Source organism: Nannospalax galili, unplaced genomic scaffold (genome assembly GCF_000622305.1).
Source record: "Nannospalax galili isolate Female #2095 unplaced genomic scaffold, S.galili_v1.0 scaffold525, whole genome shotgun sequence".
Taxonomy (NCBI): Eukaryota; Metazoa; Chordata; class Mammalia; order Rodentia; family Spalacidae; genus Nannospalax; species Nannospalax galili.
The window spans coordinates 2,214,015-2,236,584 of record NW_008353937.1 but is presented as its reverse complement, the minus strand read 5'-3'; the positions used below and the strand labels follow the sequence as shown (position 1 = coordinate 2,236,584).

The 22,570-nt window shown below is 47.5% G+C and overlaps 1 protein-coding gene across 4 annotated transcripts in view; it reads right to left on the bottom strand.

The window, feature by feature from the left end:
* Trappc9 (trafficking protein particle complex 9) overlaps positions 1-22,570 on the bottom strand; it is a 551,206-nt gene that overhangs the window by 366,567 nt on the left and 162,069 nt on the right. For all 4 annotated transcript variants that reach the window (XM_029555013.1, XM_008851069.2, XM_008851072.2 and 1 more), the window contains one exon: positions 14,113-14,237. In XM_029555013.1, the coding sequence (XP_029410873.1) occupies positions 14,113-14,237 (125 nt within the window). The remainder of the gene's footprint in view (positions 1-14,112; positions 14,238-22,570) is intronic.

Below are 22,570 nucleotides of genomic sequence, written 5' to 3'. Positions count from 1 at the left end.
GGCTGGAGAGATGGCTCAGCAGTTAAGAACACTGGATGTTCTTGCAGAAGACCTGGGTTCAAACCCCAGCACCCACATGGCAGCTAACAACTGTTCATAACTCCAGTTCCAGGGGATGTGACAGCCTCTTCTGTCCTCCATGGGCATTGCATGACACAGGTGCACCTAACTACATACAGGCAATACACGCATACACATAAAATAAAAATGATAAATAAAATATTAAAAAAAAAGAATTCCCTCCTATTGAGAAGCCCTGAAGTCCAATTAGTCAGCTGTTAGTTAGCCCCATATAATAAGGCCACTATTGTACCATTGTGGATAATAAGGCCACTACTGTACCATTGGGGATATCTTGCTGGGCTGGTCATTATTACGACTCACAGGCTTCATAGCGGAGTAGGACTATTTGGTTTTTTCTCCTGGCAGTTTGTATAGCGTCTTCTGATACTGTAAGAGCTGGAGCAACATAAAATGGACTCAGTAGACTATATATACATACCTGTGTGTATATATACATATGGGTGTATACATGCACACAATGCAAATGTACCTATCTGTAACAACAGTAATTAAAGATGAAGTCATGAAATTAGGAGGGTGTGTTCTGGTTTGCTTTCTATTGCTGCGATGAAACACTCTGACCAACACCAACTTGAGGAAGAGAGGGTTTATTTGGCTGACATCTCCCGAGTCACACAGTTCATCAGTGAGGAAACCCAAGACAGGAACTGGAGCTGGAGCACAGGCCATGGAGGAACACTGCTTACTGGCTTGCCATCCTGGCCCCTGCTCAGCTTGCTCTCTTATCCAACACAGGCCCACCTGCCCAGGGGTGGTACCACCCACAGTGGGCTGGGCCCTCCCACATCACTCAGCTATCAAGAAGATGCCCCACAGACATGGCCACAGGACAGTCCAATGGAGGCAGTGCCCCAATGAGGCTCCCTCTACCCAGGTATGTCAAGTTGACAATTAAAGCTATCAGCACAGGAGGGGAGGAACTGGGGAGGAGTTGAAGGGCAGAGAGAGGCAGAAATGTTACTTTAGTACTCATGAATGAAATTCTCAAAAAAAATGAAAAATTTAAATAAAAAAAAATCCTGCCTCAAAAATTCTAAGCATTGTCAGGAATTAAGGGATCCCTTGTATCGCACTTACCAAAAAAAAAAGTGTATAAAGTATCAGGCAGCTCAAGAGCTTTCAAACAGTAGTTTAGGGGCTGGAAGAATGGCTCAGTGGTTAAGAACACTGGCCGTTCTTGCAGAAGACCCAGGTTAAAATCCCAGCACCCACATGGCAGCTAACAACTGTCCATAACTCCAGTTCCAGGGAACCCAACAGCCTCTTCTGTCCTCTGCGGGCATTGCATGACACGTGTGCACTTACCTATGTGCAGACAATACACACGTACACATAAAATAAAAATAATAAAATATTAAAAAGTAGTTTATACTGGGGGGGAGGCTATGGGAGGGTGTGGGATGTGGGTATAAAGATGAACAAGATTGTTTGAGATGTTCTATATGAAATACACAAAAAATCAATTAAAAAATTATCAATAAAAAAGTAGTTTATACCATGCCATGTATGAACTGGGATTACAAAAACATAGGAAGTATCCTTTTATATCTAGATTGGCAAAAACAGGAACCTAGAACTACAACGTCTAGAGAGGTCAGGAACATCACTAAAAGTACTGTCTATAAAGCGGGGACTAAGGAAAGCTCATTAACGCAGGATTAGTGTTGTTTAAGCACCATGACAAAGAGGAAACTGGAAGATTAAGAACTTAACTCAAACAGAAATTCTCAGAAGCCTGCCCCTTCGTGGACTATTGGAAAAGGAGAGATTTTAGATCAGGGATGCACTGAATCAACTATTTAAGCACCAAAAAGAACAACTCAGAGGAATCAGAATCTGATGAGTAAAAGGAGTCTGTGTCTGGGAGCCCTGTTATAAGCTCTGACTGCCGTCCTGGCAGGCGGGAAAGGCAGGTACAGGCAGCGTGACCAGAACATGGGGACCCCAGCTTGTTTTCCCTTCACCCTCCATCTAGGTACTGAGCCACCTTCTGCCTAAGCCTTACAGTCACCCTTGGCATTCATACTCCCAAGGCTGATTCTCAGGCTGGAGAAAGGTTAGACTCCCCAGGAGATACCACCAAAGTGCAGCCTCAGAGCCCCTCTCCCCTCCCTCTGTCTTATTCAGACTCCAACTTTCCCTACCATAGCAAGGGACAAATCCTGGACATCTCCTGTCAGATTCCCTCCTAAGTACTGTCTGTCTTTCCAGGCAGGGTACTACCTCATGATCAAGTGACATTCATCTCAGGAATGCAAGGTTGGTTTGACATTTTACAAGTAGTTAAATCACCATATCAGAAGTCTAAGACAGGAAATCCATATGGTCATCTTGAAGCATGTGAGAAAATTTAGTATTCATTCCTAGATTTGAAGAAAAAAAAAATCTTAGCTCACCAGGAATACAAGGCTCATAGGAGTAAAATACTTATCTTCTAAGTCACAGAACTGCTTCTAACATTAACCAAAGCCTCCTATAGTTTCTTACTATTATACTTTTTATTTCCTTTTTACTATTATACTTTTTTATTTCCTTTTTTTTTTTTTGGTCTGAGACAGGGTCTCCCCGTAGCTCCAGCTGTCCTGGAACTCACTATGTAGACCAGGCTGGCCTTGAACTCACAGACATCCACCTGCCTCTGCCTCCCGAGTGCTGGGATTAAAGGCCTGTGCCACCACACCCGGCCTATTTCATACATGTAGGCATAACACACACATGCCTACATGTATGAAAGTGCACCTGTGTTGTGCAATGCCTGCAGAGGTCAGAAGAGGGCATCAGATCCCCTGGAACTGGAGTTATGGCAGTTGTTAGCCGCCATGTGGGTGCTGGGATCATCACGTGTTTTCTTATCCCTTCATATTTTCTTTGGGGAACGTTATTTATAAAGAAACAATTTGCTGCATCATAGGATGTTTCATGTCAAATCTGAGGCTGACATACAGTAACCCTGTTTCCTGTCTTTCTTGGCAAACAAGAAAGCAAGCCCAGGCTGTTCAAGCTTTGGTTAACAGAGCTAAAAAGCTCAAGGTCAGGACTAGTCTCAAGGTAGCTCTGTATCACCTCTTACAGTCCAGAGTCCTCACTTCTCATCTTGTCTGCCTTTCCTTCCCTCGTTCGTTGCTAGAATACAGAATATGGCCAAGAATCCTGTCTTTCCACAAGCTGGCTTAGGCTGGTCCCTCACCTGGCTTTCTTCCCAGCTGTCTCTACTGCATTCTGCCCACCTCCCTCATTAAAGCCCCATCCTCTCCAATCTCTTACTGACCACAGGCTTCTCTGCCAGACTTTCTCCTAGGCATGGGGAGATGAGAGAACAGCACTTTCTGCCTTCCTGGAAGGTGGGATTTAGTGATTGGTAGACAGGAAAACAACCAACAACTCCACCAAGTTCCAGGAGACCCAACGAGGTGCACTCGCAGACACCGAGCCCTGCACCTGCTCAGTCCAGGAGACCCAACGAGGTGCACTCACAGACACGGAGCCCTGCACCTGCTCAGTCCAGGAGACCCAACGAGGTGCACTCGCAGACACCGAGCCCTGCACCTGCTCAGTCCAGGGAAACCCAGTCACCCTGTGCATTTGGGCTCCATGGGACCCCCTCCATTACAAGAACTCTGCTTAGCACACTAAGGGTCATGTTCGCTTCACAGAGGACTTGATGGAACCCGTGCACTGTAACAAAACTGGCCAAAAGCAAGGGTCGTTTCAGGTCTGTTTGATGTCAAATAAACACGGAGGGTTTGGGGGGGTCTTTGTTTTTATTTTTTTATTTTTATGTTTTGCTTGTTTGGATAAAGTGGAGATACTTTTGTGGCAAGAGACAGAATTATTTTGTTCTCATGTGGTCTCTAAACTCTTCTGAGTTTTTTAGTGACTAATAATGTCACCTGGATGTCCATACCCAAAGCAAACGTACCTGCTTTCTGTCACTCAGTCCACACAGCAGACCTATTTCAGTTTTCTCGCCTGGCACGAATGCAATGCAAGTACATATTTTCTTCTCCCGTCTGGCCCTTTCCCACTGTCTACAGATCAATCATGCTGAACGTAGCGGCAGAGCCAGCACATGACAACAGTCCCACAAGACCTGCCTGGTTCTGAAAAGACACCCAGTCTCCCTAGGGACCCTGAAGATGAACCCCAAGGCCCTTCGCAGCACAGGGTGATGCGTCCAAACACAAGGGCCTGCACTGCCCTTGGTCCTGACTTGGCCACATGCCAGGCTGGAGCAGGCAGGTTCCTGTCCTCCTCCTGTGCAGGCTTTTCCAGACTTGCCCCAGGATCAACCTTTTAATGCCTACACTTCATTTTAATTATATACTTAATGTTGGAATTTTATGGCAAATGATTATGAGAATTCCTTTTCAGGAAGCCAGGTCTCCAAGTCTGCCATGGAAGTGCCTCAGAGGGAGCGCCTTAGAGTTTACCATGTGCCCATCTCTGTGAGGCACACAGGCAAGGTACGGGAACCTTCTTCAGGATGCCTCAGGTTAGTCCTACAGAAAATAAAGATTAAAAAGGGGAACAGTGATTCTTCTCTTAAGGTAAAGCCCCCAAAGTGAGGTTCCCCACAGTGTCAGCATCGTTGAGGAACTTGCTAGAAATCCTTGTGCCCAGATGGGCAGACCTGCAAATCAGAACCTGAGGATGGCCTGGCCAGGCAAGCTGGCCCAGCACACCCTCATGTGACTCAGCACTAGCAGTCCAGGAGCACTGCCATTAAAGCTTAGCCCCCCGAGGGGGAGCAGCGCAGCTCTAGAAGCCTCCTGAGTACCTTTCTGTTTTGTTCACACCACATTCACTAAGAGTGCACTGTGTGTGCATTTGTCCCAATCGGACATCAGTAAGCTTCACCTATCTTTAATTAACTCACAATCCCCTGGTAAAAAATAATAACTGGCATATAAATAACTTGAAACTTTGGGGCTCAGTGGTTAAGAACACCTGTTGCTCTTGCAGAGGACCCAGGTTCAGCTCCCAGTACCCACACAGTGGCTCACAACCCCCTCAAACTCCAGCCAGATCTGACACCTTCTGGCCTCCTTGGACACAAGGCACACACTTCGTGCACATGCATACATGCAGGCACTCACAGTCAGAGTCATGCCTGCCTCTTCCTGTGTTGATATACATCCGGCTTATTGCAACCTGGTATTAACTCATCACCTCTTGTCTCTTGGGCTAGAACGTGCCTCCGGGACTCTGCACTGTTACAGTCCCAGCATCTGGAACTGAGCCTATGCAGATTAGATGCTCACTAGATAGTCATCAAAGAAATGAACTGAGTGAAATGCTGCAGGGGTTGAGTGGGCAGGGAGGTGGCTTAGCATGCAGGGCACACGGTCACAAGCATGAGCACCTGAATTTGGATCCCCAAAACCCACTTTAAAAGCCTGGCATGACAGCCCTTGATTGCCTTCCAGAACTTGAAGGTGATGGTGAAGACGGAACGTACTTCAGACACAGGGTTTAGAGTAATCGAGCCAGAACCAACCTGGAAGCTCCTCCCTGAAGACCGGTTCTCATGGTGTCAGAGGGCACTGTGCAAGTTGCCAAGGAGAAATCCAATCAGTGGTCCTACCCAGCTGTAAGGCCTCCTAACAGTGACTGGTCCAGCTAACTCCTGCTATTGGTGCAATAGTGGCACTCTTATCCTGGGCATAATCAACAGCTGTCTAATTGGACATAACACCTACTCAATGGAAGGGAACTCATGTGTGGCAATGTAAGCACAGCCAAATACACATGACTGGAGAGGTCATAGGTCCTAGAGAAAAACCTACTTTTGTCACATCCCTAGACAAATGCAATGTCTTACTGTATTCTAAGAATGGAAGTTACTGTAAATGTAACTTCTTACTATATCCTTATATTTACAGACAAGTGCACCTCTCGCCACTTGTCCTAGTCTGTTTCTCCATTGGTGGTTTGTACACTCTGAGAGGACTAAGTGGTGAGATGACTGAGATGTTTTCCACTGTGGGACTGCTAGTGAGGAAGTTCATCCGGGAGCCCAAGGTAGGAACTCGGGGCAGGAACCTGAAGGTAGGAGTTGGAGCACAGGCCATGGAGGAACTCTGCTTACTGGCTTGCTCCCCTGGCCCCTGCTCAGCCTGCTTTCTTATCCAACACAGGCCCACCTGCCCAGGGGTGGCACCACCCACAGTGGGCTGGGCCCTCCCACATCACTCAACAATCAAGAAGATGCCCCACAGACATGGCCACAGACCAGTCCAGTGGAGGAAATTCCCCAATTGAGGCTCCTTCAACCCAGGTGTGTCAAGTTGACACTAAAGCTATCCAGCACACCACTCATAAAACAAGCTACTTTTTGCAACAGATGGATACTACAAAGTTCTGCAGCTGGTCAAACACAGAGAATAAGTGTCTTGAAGGTGTCCAGCCCTAAGTGACGCCTCTGCAATGCAACCTCTATACCTAAGGCTCAGGAAACATAGTGGAACAGGGGGCGGAAGGAATACACATCTCTCAAGTCTCACCAGAAAAGCTTCATGCAACTGATGGTGATTAACCCAGAAAGCCATAACTGGCCAAAGTGCAGAGAATAAGAGACTGCAGAGGGCGTGACCCTGGGTAGGACGCCTGTGTCAAACCTCTCCCACCTAAGGCTGAGGGATCATTGCAGAAGAGGGAGCCACAGAAAGACTGTAAGAGCCAGAGGTGGTGGATGACCACAGGGAAACAGTTTTCCAGACAGCTGGGCAGTTACTCATATGAATTCACAGCAATCGTGAGTGTGCACAAGACCCATGCAGACTCAAATCAGACAGAACCCCAGCAAAGAAACGGGGAAAATGGTAAGAACCCAACCTTAGCTGAGGAGCTGCTGGCAGCCATAACTACTGGGACAGAGAAAGTTTTCTTTTTCTTTTTTTAATATTTTCTTTATTATTTTTATTTTATGCGTATGAGTGTATTACCTGCATGTATGTGAGTGCACCCATGTCGTGCAATGCCACGGAGATCAGAAGAGGGCTTCAGATTCCCCTGAAACTGGAGTTAAGGATGGTTCATAGCTGCCATGTGGGTGCTGAGAATCAAACCTGGGTCCTCTGCAAGACCAGTCAATGGTCTTAACCACTGAGCCACCTCTCCAGCCCCAAGCTGGTCTTCTTTAAGGGACTGACACTAGATAGGCTGACCAGGCTCCAGCGGATGGACTCACACCAAGGACATTTGGGGACACGAACTTGGTTCAATAGGCCTTGATATATGTGACAGAGTACATGAAATCTGGGGGGGGGCTATAAAAGGGGTGCAGATAGGGAAGGGGTCTAAATATGATTAAAATATATTGTATAAAATTCAATTTTTAAAAAAGCCTGGCGGCCAGGTGTGGTGGCACACACCTTTAATCCCAGCACTTGGGAGGCAGAGGCAAGTGGATCTTTGTGAGTTTGAGGACAGCCTGGTCTACACAGCGAGTTCCAGGCCAGCTGGGGCTACAGGGAGACACTGTCTCAAAAAAAAAAAAAAGCCTGGCATGGTGGTGCATGCCCATAATTGCAGCAATGCGGAGATGGGGTGTGGAGATAGCTGGATCCTGGAGGCTTGTGGGCCAGCTAGCCTGGCCTATGTGGTGAAGTTTCAGGCCAGTGAGAGACCTTGTCTCAAACAAAAGGTGCAAGACACCTGAAGACCAACGCCAAGGTTGTCCTCTGACCACAAACAAGCCGTGCACATATGTGCATGCACAAATGTACACACACATACCCACACACATGAATGCACACACACACACACATGCACCCCACAAATGCATGGGAACACACACACACTCATTCTGCAGGGGGCTCAGAAAAGCAGCCATGGTTACAAGAGGCCCTAGCTCTGAGGCACCCTTGACCAGGAGGCAAGTTCCTTTGGCCTCAGTTAGCATTTGTTTTAGAATTCCACAGGCAGCAGGCTCTCTCCACAGCTCTTCCTTCTAAATTTCTTATTAAGTTTTGAAATTGTTGAGCAGATTAAAGGATTCCTTTGAAGCTTTTATGCTTAAACTTTGCAGGGAAAAATTCTGTCTCTGTAACTATCACTGGGACAGATTAGAAATAATTTGGAACTGAATTGGATTTGCCATTTTGTAAGCTTTTCTTATCTACCAGGACTAATAGCAGACACTTCCCTCCTCACGACAGCCCAGAGGAAGCTGTATTAGCTGCCTTGCACAGAGTGGAAACTGGGGTCAGACAGGCCAAAAGGCTTAGATGTGACTATTCCATCAATACCGCTCGAATCAATAGAGAATGTTCTGCATCCTATAATAGGTTTGGAAACAGAAATTGCATAGACAGTGACGCCATGGTGTGGTCAAAACGGCTTGTGCACAGCCTTGGGCTCAGACGTACCTGGGCTGGAATTTTAACTTCTACTTAGCAGCCGCCTGACCTTGAACAGATTATTTCACCTTTTGGCGCTGTTCCATAATTTCCACCAAATCAAATGCATTTGTAGTCATGGGGGATGAATGTGGCCCTAGTGGGCCTCAGACCTTCTCTGCCCCACTGCTCTCTGGCCTCTGCAGGCTCAGGGCTCACCCTCTCCGAGCCACCAGCATGCTGGAAGGGTAAGGACTGGATGTCACAAGCAGGGCCGCTTCCCTTAGCCACTCCATTCCTGGACTGATTCCGGCCACTCACTCACCGCACTACGTCTTTCTGGGAGAACAAAGGCTGATAGTGGCCTTCCACCTCCAGGGTCAGAAATAAGACTGACGTAGTTGGACCAGGTGGAGCGGGGGCACCACACAAGACCTAGTGAGCACCAGGAACTGGGGCAGGTGTGTGTGGCAGCTCCAGAGCTGTCTCCAGGCTTATCTGCTCTGTGCCATCTGTGTCTTATCACCATGCTGCTGGGTGAGATTCACACTGTGCTGGAGGCTAGCCCTTTGCTGAGCAAGCCTTTTCTTCTGACCTCTTCTGCTCAGGGAGAGCCCTCTGCTACTGTGCATCCCTCCCTCTCCCACATCTCCCCTCCACCCACTTCCCTTTGTTCCACTAGGTGAAAGATTCCTGCATGAAGACCCTGGAAATAGAGCCAGCAAATGGCTCGGCAGGTTAGAGCTCTTGCCACTCCAGCCTGCTGACTTCAGTTTGATCCCCAGAACCCACTGTGGAAGGACAGAGCCAGCTCCTGCAAGCTGTCCCCGACCATACGTGTCCTGTGGCATGCGAGCATCAACACACACACAATAATAAAAAATTTTAAAACTGAAAAAATCCCTTTTACAAGTTATCTTCTGATTCCCACGTGTGCACACACATACACAAAGTGTAATTAAAAATACATGTTTAAAAGACCCTGGGACACCTGGATGGCTGAGGTGTTGCCTGTTCCCAAGCTCCTGCCTGGTAGGAGCAACCACACAGCCTGAAAAGGTCTCTTCTTGCTCCCAAGCTCTACCCCAGGTCTTTGCAGGGCGGCAGGCCACAGCCCTCATGCACACCAGTGTTCTGGAAACATTTAGTGAACAAATGGCATCATTGACCTCACTGCTGACAGGAGTTTTAATTCTGAATGCCAAGTCCCAAAAAGGTTCATGGGAAACATTTTTAAGTTGAACTTGGCTTCACTAAGAAACTCGGCTAAGGCTAGTGAAATGGCTCAGCAGGTAAAGGTGCTTACCACCAAGCCTGACAACCTGAGTTCCCTCCCTAGGGCCCACATGGTAGAAGAAGAGAATCAACTCCCTCAAGCTGTCCTCTGACCTCCACGTGTGCACCGTGGCAAGCAAACATGTACACACACACACACACACACACGATAGATAGAAAAATAGATAGATGATAGATGATAGATAGATAGATATAGATAGATAGATAGATAGATAGATAGATAGATAGATAGATAGATAGATAGAGATACAGATACAGATATAAATAAACTATGCTATTTTTTACCTAGTACATATATTTAACATGAATAAATTTGCTCTTTGGATAATGTTCTTTGTAGATTCTCCAAGTCCACCTAAACGTATTAAAGTGCGAAGCCATGTAAGCACATGAAGGAAAAGGCCTGGTTCTTCACTTTACAACTTGATACAAGAGCTCTTGGTCACAGGGGCTCCATAGAGCCCCAGGCCAACCTGTCCCATCAATCACAAAAGCAGCTGGTCAGCCAGAGACTTTCCTTTCGATTTCTAGGCAGCAGAGAATTTACTGAAGACACTTATATAATCTTCCTTCTGTACTTTATAAACATGGTGAATTGCACTGGTGAGTTTTCTAACGTCAAACCAACCTTGCCCTCCTCAGATAAACCTGCTCCATCAACACTGTATTTCCTATCGGGTAGTGTAGGCTAAAATTCTGCTTTAAAGTTGTGCACCTGAGCTTGGGGGAGATGGTCTGCAGTCCTTGCTTCATGGGTTTTTTTTTTTTTTTTTCCATCACCTGTTTGTCTTGGTGTTGGGGCTAACAGTGATCTCAGAGGATAGCTTAGGAAATATTCCTTTTTATTTTTCTCCTCTCTCTCTCTCTCTCTCTCTCTCTCTCTCTCTCTCTCGTGTGTGTGTGTGTGTGTGTGTGTGTGTGTGTGTGTGTGTGTGTGTGTGAGATGGGAGGAGGCACATGCTAGAGGGTGCATGTGGAGGTCAGAGGACAACTTTGTAGAGTCGGTTCTGTCCTTCCACCTTTCCTTGGGTTCCAGGCATTGAACTTGGGTTGTGGGGCTTTCATGGCAAGTGCCTTTACCCACTGAGCCATATCGCTGGCCCTATTCCTTCTTTTTCAATTTTCCTGAAAGAAGTTTACACAAAGTTCACATTATTTCTCCCTTACGGAGTTTGTCTGTGGAAAACTTGTAACAAAATCCCCTTTCCACAAGTGGTTCAGAGCAGCTCAGGTTCCCATCTCAGCCTTAGTGTGAGCTTGTCCCTGACACGTCTCAGTTATCTTCTGGACCTCTGCAAAGCCTGAATAGAGATCCCTCTCTCTGTTCTGATACTGGTAATTTACGTATTTACTCTTTAATTGATCTGGCTGGATGTGGATAAATTTCGCTGACTTCCTCAAGAACAGTCTTTTGGGTCCTTTGCGGATTTCTTGGCACTTCTCAGAACTCGTTGACTCTGCTCTCCGATCTCCTTCCTGTTACTTCGGGTTTAATGTCTGCCTTTCTTTTTCTCAAGTTCCTGAGGCTGAAGCCCCATCCTTGGCTCCCCCGAGAGGCACCCATAAACGCACCCATGGCTACGAGAGAGGAGACCCTGAGGACAGCGGCAGTCTCTCCAAAAAGCCAGTGCACACAGAGCCCAAGGGAGGCCTCGCCGCTTGGCGAGCTTTGGTTTTGTCAGGATTTCAGCTACATACACAGCTGTGAAGTGTTTTCAGGGCAATGCTAGAAACCAGGGGAGACCTGCTTAAGTACCAAGAACAAAGCATGGAAATGGCTGCCAGGCTGTGCAGTGGGGCACTCCCCTACTGCTCCACATCCACAGAGCTTTATGTCCAGGCCTCAGTGGTTCCCCATCGGTCTAGCCCATATGCTTCCCACAGTAGTGACTCCAGCACAGTCCAACTTGGGTCCTGGCATTTCTGCTGGGACAAGGCATGGTGAGCCTCTACCCTCTCAGAAGCCTCATCACATGTGATTCAGAAGGCGGAGGGCTAGACAGCTGAAGGGCCAGAGCTGATCTGACCCAACACTAGACTCCAAGTCACTCAGAGAAGGGAAGGCCATAGCTCTGCTTCCTCCTGAGATACTCCATGGCTAATGTCAGCTAGGACCCCAACTCACCTGCCCTAATTTCAGTTTTCTTTACATACACAGATGAGGCCCCAATGTACTGCTCTTTCTTTCCTCTGCCAGGCTCTTCCATTACCAAAGTCTCCCAGCAACCCCAGAAAGAGAACATTATTATTCCATTTTCTAGATGGGAGCTGAGAAGCAGATAGATCTGGTTGACAGTGTGCGTGCGTACGTGTGCGTGCGTGCGTGCGTGTGTGTGTGTGTGTGTGTGTGTGTGTGTGTGTGTGTGATGCTACGGATAGGAATCCAGGGCCTCATGTATGCTAGTTAAGTGCTCTGCCCATGAGCTTCAGTCCCAGCCCTATAATATGGTTTCTAAGACCCACTGAACACAGTCTCTATTCTAGGCCGCAGAGTCCTCCACAGCATGCAGATAAAGAGTCATGAGCATGGGCACAGCTCCTGCCACCTAGCAGGGTCCTTCATGGCAACCTGGACACACATTGTGCCTGGTCCAAGAAGACTTTCACTCAGTTACTATTTCCATGATAACACCAGAGTGATGATTTTAAGGGTTCCCTTCTTCAGGGTAATGGCTCTGCAGCCAGCCCCACAGCTCAGGTGGCCCACAGAGAAGCCTGAAACCACGCCACTGACACTGTTCCTCAGAGCAGCTCACTGTCCCATAGAACACAAACCAAAGGTCCAGAACACACTGTAGAAGTTGACAGGTTTGAAACTGCTGTCACTGCCACTGTCGCCCACACAGGTTCCGTCATCCCTTGCTGTGAAGTGGTCCGACATCCCCCCCACCTCAGATGGTAAGGTTTTTTCCTAGGATACTCTTGGCAGATACTTTGCAGATCCTATCCCACTTGTGGGAGCAGAGGACATGAGGTCATGCCCTTCCCACTACCCTCATGTCCACACACATGCTGACTACACGAACATGGAAAGATCTGTTGGAAGTTGTTTCTGGCTCAGGTCCTAGGACCTTTACAAGGACCCAGCAACCATGGGTGGAAAGCACTCAGCACAGCTCCCCCGTCATGGAGCACAGTCTGCACTATCAGGTCTTTACTTCCCATTTCCTTAGTGGGATGCCAGGGAGGAAGAGGTAGCACTCAAAACACGGGACTACTGTGACACAGGCAGGGTGCAGAGGTTAGGGGGCTGTGACACACTGTGGTTCAAGAGGGGGATGCAGTAAAAGGTGTCGCCATGCCAGGGCTGGTGAGCAAAGCTCAGTCTGACAACAACTTAGAAAGCCTGTTTCCTCACCACCTTCTGTCTTAGTGGGGTTGGAAAGATAGCTCAGCAGGAGCAGTTTCCTACTGAGCCTTGGTTCCATCTTGTGGGACTCTTCACACACTATAGACCCACAGATAGTCCCATCTGCAGCCGTCCGCAGAAGCTCCAGAGCAGGCACTGCAGCCCATCTCCACCATAGGGACCTGTGGAGGATGTTCTCCCTGAGAGCTCCGTAAGATAGCTTCTCCCTAATGGCCAGGACTCTAATGGCCAGGCACTCACTCCCTCTAGCCAGAACCTGGCTTCAGAGGTACCCACCCTCCTCTACCGTACACTGAGGTCACTCAGGACAGTCCACAGCATGGTATGCAGCTCTCCCCATCCCAGTTGGACATCCAGGACAAGTTTCTCTGGAGTCGCCATCACTCAATGTCTGTCTCACATTTTGTCATGAGAACTGTAAAGGGCATCACGCCCCTCTGATACACACTTACTTGAACAATGACTTGTATCTGCACTGTCATAGCTCTGAGCCCTATAGCAACCCCCTGTGAGGCCTCTGGGCAGGCTCCTGACTGGCACTTACAGGTCCTGTTAAAGCCCCCAGCAGCCAGCAGACCCTGCTTTGCTGGCCCTTGGGTCCCGACTATTCCAGCTTTGTACAGACAATGCCCCCACAACTGTGTGCTTATAAACCAGCACCGGCAAGAGCTGCCCAATAATTAAGAAAAATGCTATAAGGTTACTATCCAAATGGAATAATTAGGTAATAAATACAATTCTCAAAGGAAAAGGCATATCGCCTACTCTACCCACTGTCCTTAATCTGCCTGCCTTCCAAGTCACCACATCACAGGAAAACAAGTATCTGTGTCACCAAAACAAGGCCCTTGAGCTGCCCCGTGACTGCTTTCCAGAGCATCCCACAAGACATAAATATGAGAAGCAACTTCCAACCACATACCGCCACCCCCTTCAGAAAAACACTCCAAACACTTGAGCTGGAAAGAGCTCTGCAGAAGCCAGGGGGACCTTGGCCACCTGGGCCTCCACAGAACGACTAACCTTGAGATGGCTGAGGTCCCCCGTCTTGCTGCTCTCAGCAGGGTTCGTGGGTCTGTTCTCCACTCGAGGCCGGACGACCTGGCGGAAAGGACTGGACAGAGGAAAGCCGCTCACGCTGATTCCATCTAGGAAGTAAGACAGAAAGCCCCCAGTAAGACATGAGCGGTCCCTTTTGTAAGGTAGGGCTGGCTTTGCCTTGTCAGAGGACTGGCTCGGTAGTCTGCTCCCTGGTTCATCCTGTGGGAACTGCAGCATGGGAGGGTCTTCCTGGGCACTCGTCCACACGGGCTGGGACACTGATCAGCATGCAGCTTTTTTCCAGTCCAGGAAGGCCCAAGCCACGTGAGGTCTTGACTCCTCTCAGGCCTATGCACCAGCAGCTCCCTTGGACTGGAAGGTTTCTCCACACCAGCGTGTGCCACTCCAACTCACAGCTTGGTCTGAGTCTACATGCCAACACCAGCCCAACTTCAATGGCCCTCCTCTCTACCACAGGCCCTGTCCAGCCCTCTGAGGAGCCCTCTGGCCAAATGACCAGCTTCTGTCAACACTCACTGCTGGCCCAGCCCGCGGCTCATCTTTGGTCTAAACTTGACTCCCTTTTGGCCTAACCCAGGACTCATGGAGGCCTCCCTTTATCCACACCACATCCTGCACAAGCTCTCGGGGCGTGTCAATGACTTTCACAGCCAGCCTGCCCGCCCACCAGAGTCACTGTTGTTTCCCTCCTGGCCATTCTGCCTTGTCACCTTCACTCCTTGACCGCCTCTAGCCACACAGCAGACAGAGGTAGCCTATTGAGATGTAGGTCACACCACAGCCCTCCCACGATGTCCATGTGAAAGGAAGTGTGAAGGAAGGTCCACACAGGTCTCTGAGGTCAAGGTGTGATCTGGCCCTCTCTAATTCCCAGTCACCTGAAGAATCTGTCTTTTTCTCACTATGCTTTTACTATTTTCAAGACAATAAACAGAAGATTGCTACACACATTAGTCTCAAGTAGCTGGAGTTACTCAATGGAAACCAGCCGGCATGAAGAAGCACACTTTTGAGCAGGCTGCGTATGACAGACTTCCAGTGTGAGCCAGGCCAGGACAGCCAGTGACCAGAGGCAGCCAAGGCAAGGTCTGAAAGCTGGTGCTGACATTGGCTGAAATGCTAAGGGGACAGCAGAGGGGAGAGAGCGGACGGAAGAGAGGCTGGGAGATGGCTCTTCACATCTGTCTGGCCCTTTATAAACCTAACCCCATTTGAGGGCAATTCCACAGGTCCCGCCAATAGGTGAGTTGGTGCTGGGCATGGGTGCATGCCATCTAACTCACTCTTCGCTCCCTGCAAAATGGGAGTTATTGTATTGATTCTACGCACGAGAAAGCTGAGGTTTAAAAAAAGCTGAGTGACTTCTGCAGTATTAGCAGAGCATCAAAGAAGAGCTCAGGGCCACCAGGTTTGCTGTGGCTCGGCCAAATGAGACCAAAAAACGCACCTCAGCTCTACGCTGAGCTCACCAGCCCAGGCTGCCCCCAAATGGCTTAGCAACCAGCCCTGGAGACAGGGTCTATCTACTCAAGGAATGCATCCAACTTTTACATGCTTCCAGAAAAAAAAGCTCCAGTAAGGCTGACTATACATTTTTCAGTTAAAGACACCTAAAATAAACTAGGGTAAAACACACTTGCAAATGTAAAAGCAGACAACATTCTCCCCACGGGTGTTTGTTAGCGTAGGCTGTTCCAGGTAGAATATATTTCAAAGATGCTTTCTCATTCATTCATAAAGTCCATGGATGCCAAAAAAGCCCATCTGGATATCCCATCAAGAAAACTAAAGCCATAGAAGCAGTTGGCTAAGGAAATTAGCGCTACCCATCCTCACCTCCTTAGAGAACGTAGCATGCTCATTCATTCAGAAACTTCGGAATGTGCTTAAGAAAGAAAAAAATAACTCCTACAGCCACAGTGGACTTCAAGTGGCACCGTCCCCAGTCCCCAAGTGCAGCCACGCCCTGACACTGCTCTCCCTCCACTGAGTATACACAGCAATGACACCAGACCTGAGGCCTGCTGCCCTGTTCACGCATATGAAGGATTCTTAGCGTCCCCAAACACACAAACATGTCTTGGGGTTCCCAACTTATGCTAAACTTACAGCTCTGAGCACACAAACCACCACTGACTTCATGGTATGGGAACTCCCTCAATACCCTCAACAACTATTTTTTTTTTTAGTAAAATGTGGTACAAGTTCTTAGTGTAACACACATTTCAAAACAAGGAAAAAGAGAAAGAGAAATCATCCTCTGCTGCAGTTTAACTTCCGTTGCTATGCTAAAACACCCTGACAACACCCATCCCATGAGAGGAACTATCAAACCCATTTTAACGCTGAATTGGGCTCCTTCTCCTCTAAAAATAGTTCCCACACAAAGGTGGATAGAGCTGACTGTGAGGACCAGTGAAGACTCTGTCGGAAGGGTGCGGAGACACCCGCACACCAGGTGCAGGGCCCTGCAGTGTGCGAGTAGACAAAATGCTGTCTTCTCTTCTGCAGAAATCGTCAAGGGGTGTAGAAAATACCCAAGAAGAAGGGGGGCTATTTGGAAAGGGGGGAGGACCAGCTGGCAGTGGAGACACGAGGGTGAGGGATTATAACAAAGTCCACAGTACACTGTTTGAAAATATCAATGATGAGCCCATTATTGTCGATAATATATACTAGTAATAAAAAAAAAAAAAACTTTAAATTTTTTTGAATGACTAAAAAAAAACAAAGAAGTGGGAACTTGAACTTCCCAGACATCAGTGCAGTCTCAGAGTACGCCTGGCTGGGTCTGGAGGCTGAGTGATCCTGTGCCACAGTAGTGCCCTTGTCAGTATCTGACTAGTCCATGTGTGTGGGGAGCGGGACCCTGTGCTGAGGGTCTGCACCCAGATGGAGACAGTTTGTCAGCACACCTGGCACAGCAAAGGTGGAGAACAGGTTTGCTGAAGGTATGGTGCGATGTCACTTCCAAGCTACTATGTGCTGAGAAACACTGCCTGAACACAGGTGGCCAGGATACAGGGCCTATGCCTCCATTTGCCCAGATGCTACTGAGGTTACACCCAGAGCAGCACACCCACATTGTAAAACACTTAGAAAAAAAAAAAAAACGAGCAGATGCCTGTCTGCGGGTGAGTGGGTGACCACCTTTCCAGAGGCCCGTTCTAACATGCTTCCAGTAAAAGAACTCTTTTTCTCAGCTGCTAAAAATATCACTTCTTTGAAGAATAAGAAGTCAATTAGAAGGGGGATGAGCTGGGCTAGAGAGGTGGCTCAGCAGTAAGAGCACTGGTTGCTCTTACAGAAGACCTGGGTTCAAATCCCAGCACCTACATGGTGGCTAACAACCATTCATAACTCCAGTTCCAGGGGATCCAACACCATCTTCTGACCTCTGGGGGCACTGCACAACATGGGTGCACTTACACACATGCAAGCATTACACTCATAAACATAAAATATAAATAAAATTTTTTAAAAAGGAAAAGGATGAGAGCTTCATCACAAGAACAGGATGGTCAGAAGGTAGGTCACTTTTTGACTGAGATCTTGGGACACAGAGGAAAGAACTGGGCTATCCAGCGTCCCCCGGGGCAGGGCTGGCTCTCATCTGTGCCTCCTGCCTTCCCTAGGCACCAGCAGCTCCACCCATTGCACCCACATTCCCTCTCAGGGCACTTGGAGAAAGTCAGAGCAGGGCAGGGTTGCTGCATGATGTCCCAAAGGAATGAGAGATGTGAGGCCCGGCTGCCGTCTTCTGGGAGGAAGACTACTCAAAGGCCAGGCCCCACTCACCAGCATCCCTCTGACAGCCAATGTTAACACGTAGCCACAGCAATGGTCCCGACAGTACTAACACCATGTTTCCACTCTGATTTTGTGTCTTTTACAGGCTGTTTACATGTGTTTCTCCATTTCCACTGGAAGAGAAACACAAATAAACACCAATTCTCAAAAGAAATAGCTCCATTAGCTATTTTATGTTATTTTAGTATAAAAACCAAGGAAACAGAACCAGAGCACTTTCAGTGTGAGGTTAAAGTCGAATGCCTTTTTCATAAGGTGATCAAGGGAGAATGTTGTGTCCCAGGCCACAGAATGACATGTGCTTGTGCTCTTTAGAAGGCAGAGACTCAAAGGACAAGCCGAAGGCTGTGCGCAGTCTGCACAGCAGTCCTGGGTACCACTCATCCGAGGAGATGGGAATGGCATTGTGCCTTCATTAAACACCCAGCAACACTCAAGGTCGACAGCTCTAAGGAGGACCACTGATTGTAAAAAATTATCAAAGGGAAAAAGCTCACCCGGCTGTCACACAAAACCTTTCTTCTCCATAAATTAGCTTCCATACCTAGGGCCTAAGTCTCTTAAGAACTAACTTTAAGGGGCTGGAGAGACAGCTGAGCAGTTGGAAGTACTGGCTGCTCTCACAGAAGACCTGGGTTCTGTTCCCAGCACCCAAGTGGCAGCTAACAACCATCCATAACTCCAGTTCCAGGAGAGTTTGACACCTTCTTCTGATTTCCATGGGCACTGCATGACATGGGGGTATTTATGTACATGCAGGCAATACACTCATACACAGAAAATAAAAATAAAAAGGGTCTCTCTCTCTCTCTCTCTCTCTCTCTCTCTCTCTCTCTCTCTCTCTCTCTCTCTCTCTGTCTTGCACACACACTTGCGTGCACGCACATAAATGTTTTGGTTTTTTGTCTTTTTTTTTTTTTCAAAAGAATTAAATTCCTTAAATCTACTCTGCTCTTTGTGTGGGGTTTTTAAACATACATGAGAAACTATTTTGCCCAGCCTCTCCTCTCTTTTATGCTATTGATTCTGCTCCAATATTACTCCAGCAGAAAGTCTCTCTCTTACTCTTTAAATTAGGTCAACCCCCCCCATTGTACACTCAAAGCACCATATTTTCTTATAGCTAGTATTTACCAAAGTAATAATTTTTCATTTATGTGAAGTCTCCCTCTAGATTTGTGCTAATATAGTCAACACTGCAGAAATTTACTTAAATTTAAATTAAGATTAAACAAATCAATAATCAGTCTTTTGGATGCTTAGACGCACCTTCCACACCTCAACTGCCCAAAGCCAAATGCAGCCAACAGCTGCGTTTGGCTCAGCACAGAACAGGCAGCAGCCCAGACCTCCACAGACAGCAGGCTCTGGACACAAAGCTCTAGGGAAGAGCCTGCACCTCCTGTTACTCCTTCAGAAGAACAGGAAAGTGCATAAAACAGACATTCAACAAATACCTGGGGGGTGGAGGGGAACTGCGTCTGTGAGGGAGGGAGATGAGAGAAGAGAGAAGAGGATGGGGAGGGGAATGAGGGTGGGGGATAAGGGGAATGGGGACATAAAAATGACTAAATTTCACTATATAAATGCATAAAACTGTCAAGCGATTATAAAAATCTAGGACACAACTCCCAATATTCTATGATGGTATCATCACTCTCTAGTCAACAAATACCTGTAAGACACTAATAAAAGGCCTAGCCACAGACTGTAAGATGCTTGCAGCATGCGTATCTGACAATGTCCTCAAATCCAAAATACATTAAGAACTACAAATTAACTAGAAGTAAATAGTCCAATAGAAAATGAAGAAAGTATGTTAATGGATACCGCACAAAAGTGTATGTCCAAATAATAAATAGGCATTTAAAAGATATGCAGCCTTCTCAGTTAGCTGGAAGAGGACACTCGAAACTGCGATGAAACACCACAAGAACCAGAACAGCCACATCTTCAGACACCAAGGCGATCCTAGCAGACTCGCATATGAACATTTAAAATTGCCCTGTTCTGACTTTTTTCTAGTTCCCTGTCAAGAACTTGCAATGCTAATTACACTTGCCTTTACTTCTTCATGTCTCCTGTTCATGATTCAAGGACTTTCTTTTCCCCCTAGAGATAAGAGTTATGCAATTTGGGAGTCTTTTAGATAGACCCACTGAAGGGGTACTCCAATTGCCTCACCCTGTGTCCCTGTTCAGCAGGGAAGAAGCCAGAGTGGTCTGCGTCCTGATTCTCTATTGGCAATTTGGGTAACCTCTTCAGACGATGGTAAGAATAGGAGGTAGGGCCGGGCATGGTGGCACATGCCTTTAATTCGTGCACCTGGGAGATGTAAGCTGAATATAAACCCTTTCCTCTCTACATTGGTAGTGGTCAGAGTGTTTTGTCACAGCAATGGAGAAACAGGCTAGAACAGTAACTCCTTCAGAGGATGGTGTGATAAGAATAGGAGGTAGGAATTGGCTAGGCAGTTAGGGGAAGAAAACCCCAAAGAAAAGTAGTCAGTTTCTTGGCTAAAACTCACAATGTCCTTCAGCCTCTTAGCAACATACTCCATTCCAAAGGCCAAAAATGTCGAAAATAATTGGGAGCTTTTATCTAATCCTTAAAAGATTGTAGGGTTACCTCTTCAGAAGGGGGGAAAGTTAGAGTAGCCAAAAGCCCCATAAAGAAAAAAATTAAAGGAGTACATGAAGTTATCAGAAAAAAGCGATGGGGCGCTATGGGAGGAGTTGGAGAAGAGGGAGTGGACATGGATTTGCTCCATACACCTTATATGCATGTATGAAATTCTCTATAGATTATTTAAAAATACACACACACACCAAGGTCAATGGGGTATTGAGGAGTTGGAGTTTACAAAAATTGCTAGTGTGAAAGGGGGAATTGCCACCTGGATGGTTTTGGGACCAAAGCTCAGTGGCAGAGTGTGCTTAGTATGTCCAAGACCATGGGTTCAATCTCCAACATGGAAAAAGTTTGGGGGGGGGAGGAGGAGGAGGAGGAGGGAAAATAGCCACTTTGAACAAGTGCTTGGCTATAGATCTAGAGCAAGCTGTGATGTGTTCGTACATCTAAATGCAAACCAAAGGACACAACTGAGAACAACTCGCTTTCATCATAAGCCGGATGGCAAAACTGGTATTTTCACACAGCAGAACACATCTAGCAATAAACATTCGAGGATATGCACAAACCTCAGGCACTATGCTGACTGGGGGAGAGGCAGGCACGCTGATTTGAGGCTTCTGATCTCTCAATTGTGAAAGAAATCTTGCCAGATTTTAAACCAAAAAACAAAAAAGAGGATTCCAAAGTATCCAGAGAGTAGATACTATGCTAGTGACCTGCACAAGTAAGACTAATGTGTGAAGGCGTGGCCCTCATTCCCATTACCCTTGTAGAGAGTTGCCACAGCAACAGCACTGGCAGGAAGCAGAGGGTGCCAGAAATTGTGCTGTGATCTGAGTGGAGACTGCACCCAGTGGCCACAAAAACAGAAACCCATCAAGCTGTAACTTTAACACTGGGCCTCACCACTTGATGTAACTTAGATAGACTTTCATTTCTTAAAGACTTTGAGTACCATTTACAACAAAAATAAGATATATAAGAATCAAGCTACAAAATACCATAAAACCTTCACAGAAGAAATTAGAAAATGTTGCTTTAAAAAAATTAAGACAAACATTTGAAGAGGAATTCAATATTCATGGACAGGAAGATGAGCGTGCATGAGGAAGTCACCTTTCCCCAATTCATCTATCGATCTGAAGCAGCCTCAATGACATTTCTAACAGACCGTTTTGAGATACCTGACCAACGGATTCTAAAATAAATTTGGAAGATCAAAGTGTAGGAATATCCAAAAAGGCTCCAAAATAATCATTGGTTGAGGAGGCCTGCCCTGCCAGATCTCAAAGCCGACAGTCACAGGGATGGACAGCCTCTGGGTCTGCGCAGAGGATTCAGAATGAACAAGACTTCAGAAGGCTGTCCGTGCCAATGCTTCCCTGGCTAAGCACTCCAATCTGTCAAGGGGCCGTCAGCAACCCTGATGCCAATCAAATCACAGTGTGGGGGTGGGAGGTGGCCAGCACGCTCAAGTTCCCAGGTCACTCGAGCAGAGGAAGACAGAGAGCCCCAAGTCTACACTGCAGGCAACAGAGAGCAGGGCACAGCAAGGAAGAGATATAAGGAGTCGTGTACTTGTGGTATGAGGGGGCATGGGGGAAAGCTCAAATGGCCATGGGGCAGAGCCGTGCAAACCACAGAGGACTTTGTGCTGAGCAGTAGAAAGCCCTAAGCAAGTTGTACCAGAGACGCAACGTCAGGCTCGACTCTGGAAACTGTCGTCTGTGTAGAAGACAGTAGAGAGGGGCAAAATCGGCAGCAACAGCACAAGCAGGAGAGATGAGGGAGGGGAGGGGCCTCAGGAGGGCAGTGAGGGCAGCCGGGGAGGGAGGGCACATGAAGGGGTTAGGGATATTTCAACTGGCAAGGCTTGGTGCAGTCCGAGTGCCCCCCAGACACCACCCCTTTCTCTCGGGACAGAAGCACTCTGCACTCTGATACTCCCTCCCCCACTGGTCTTCTGGAGAGTCAC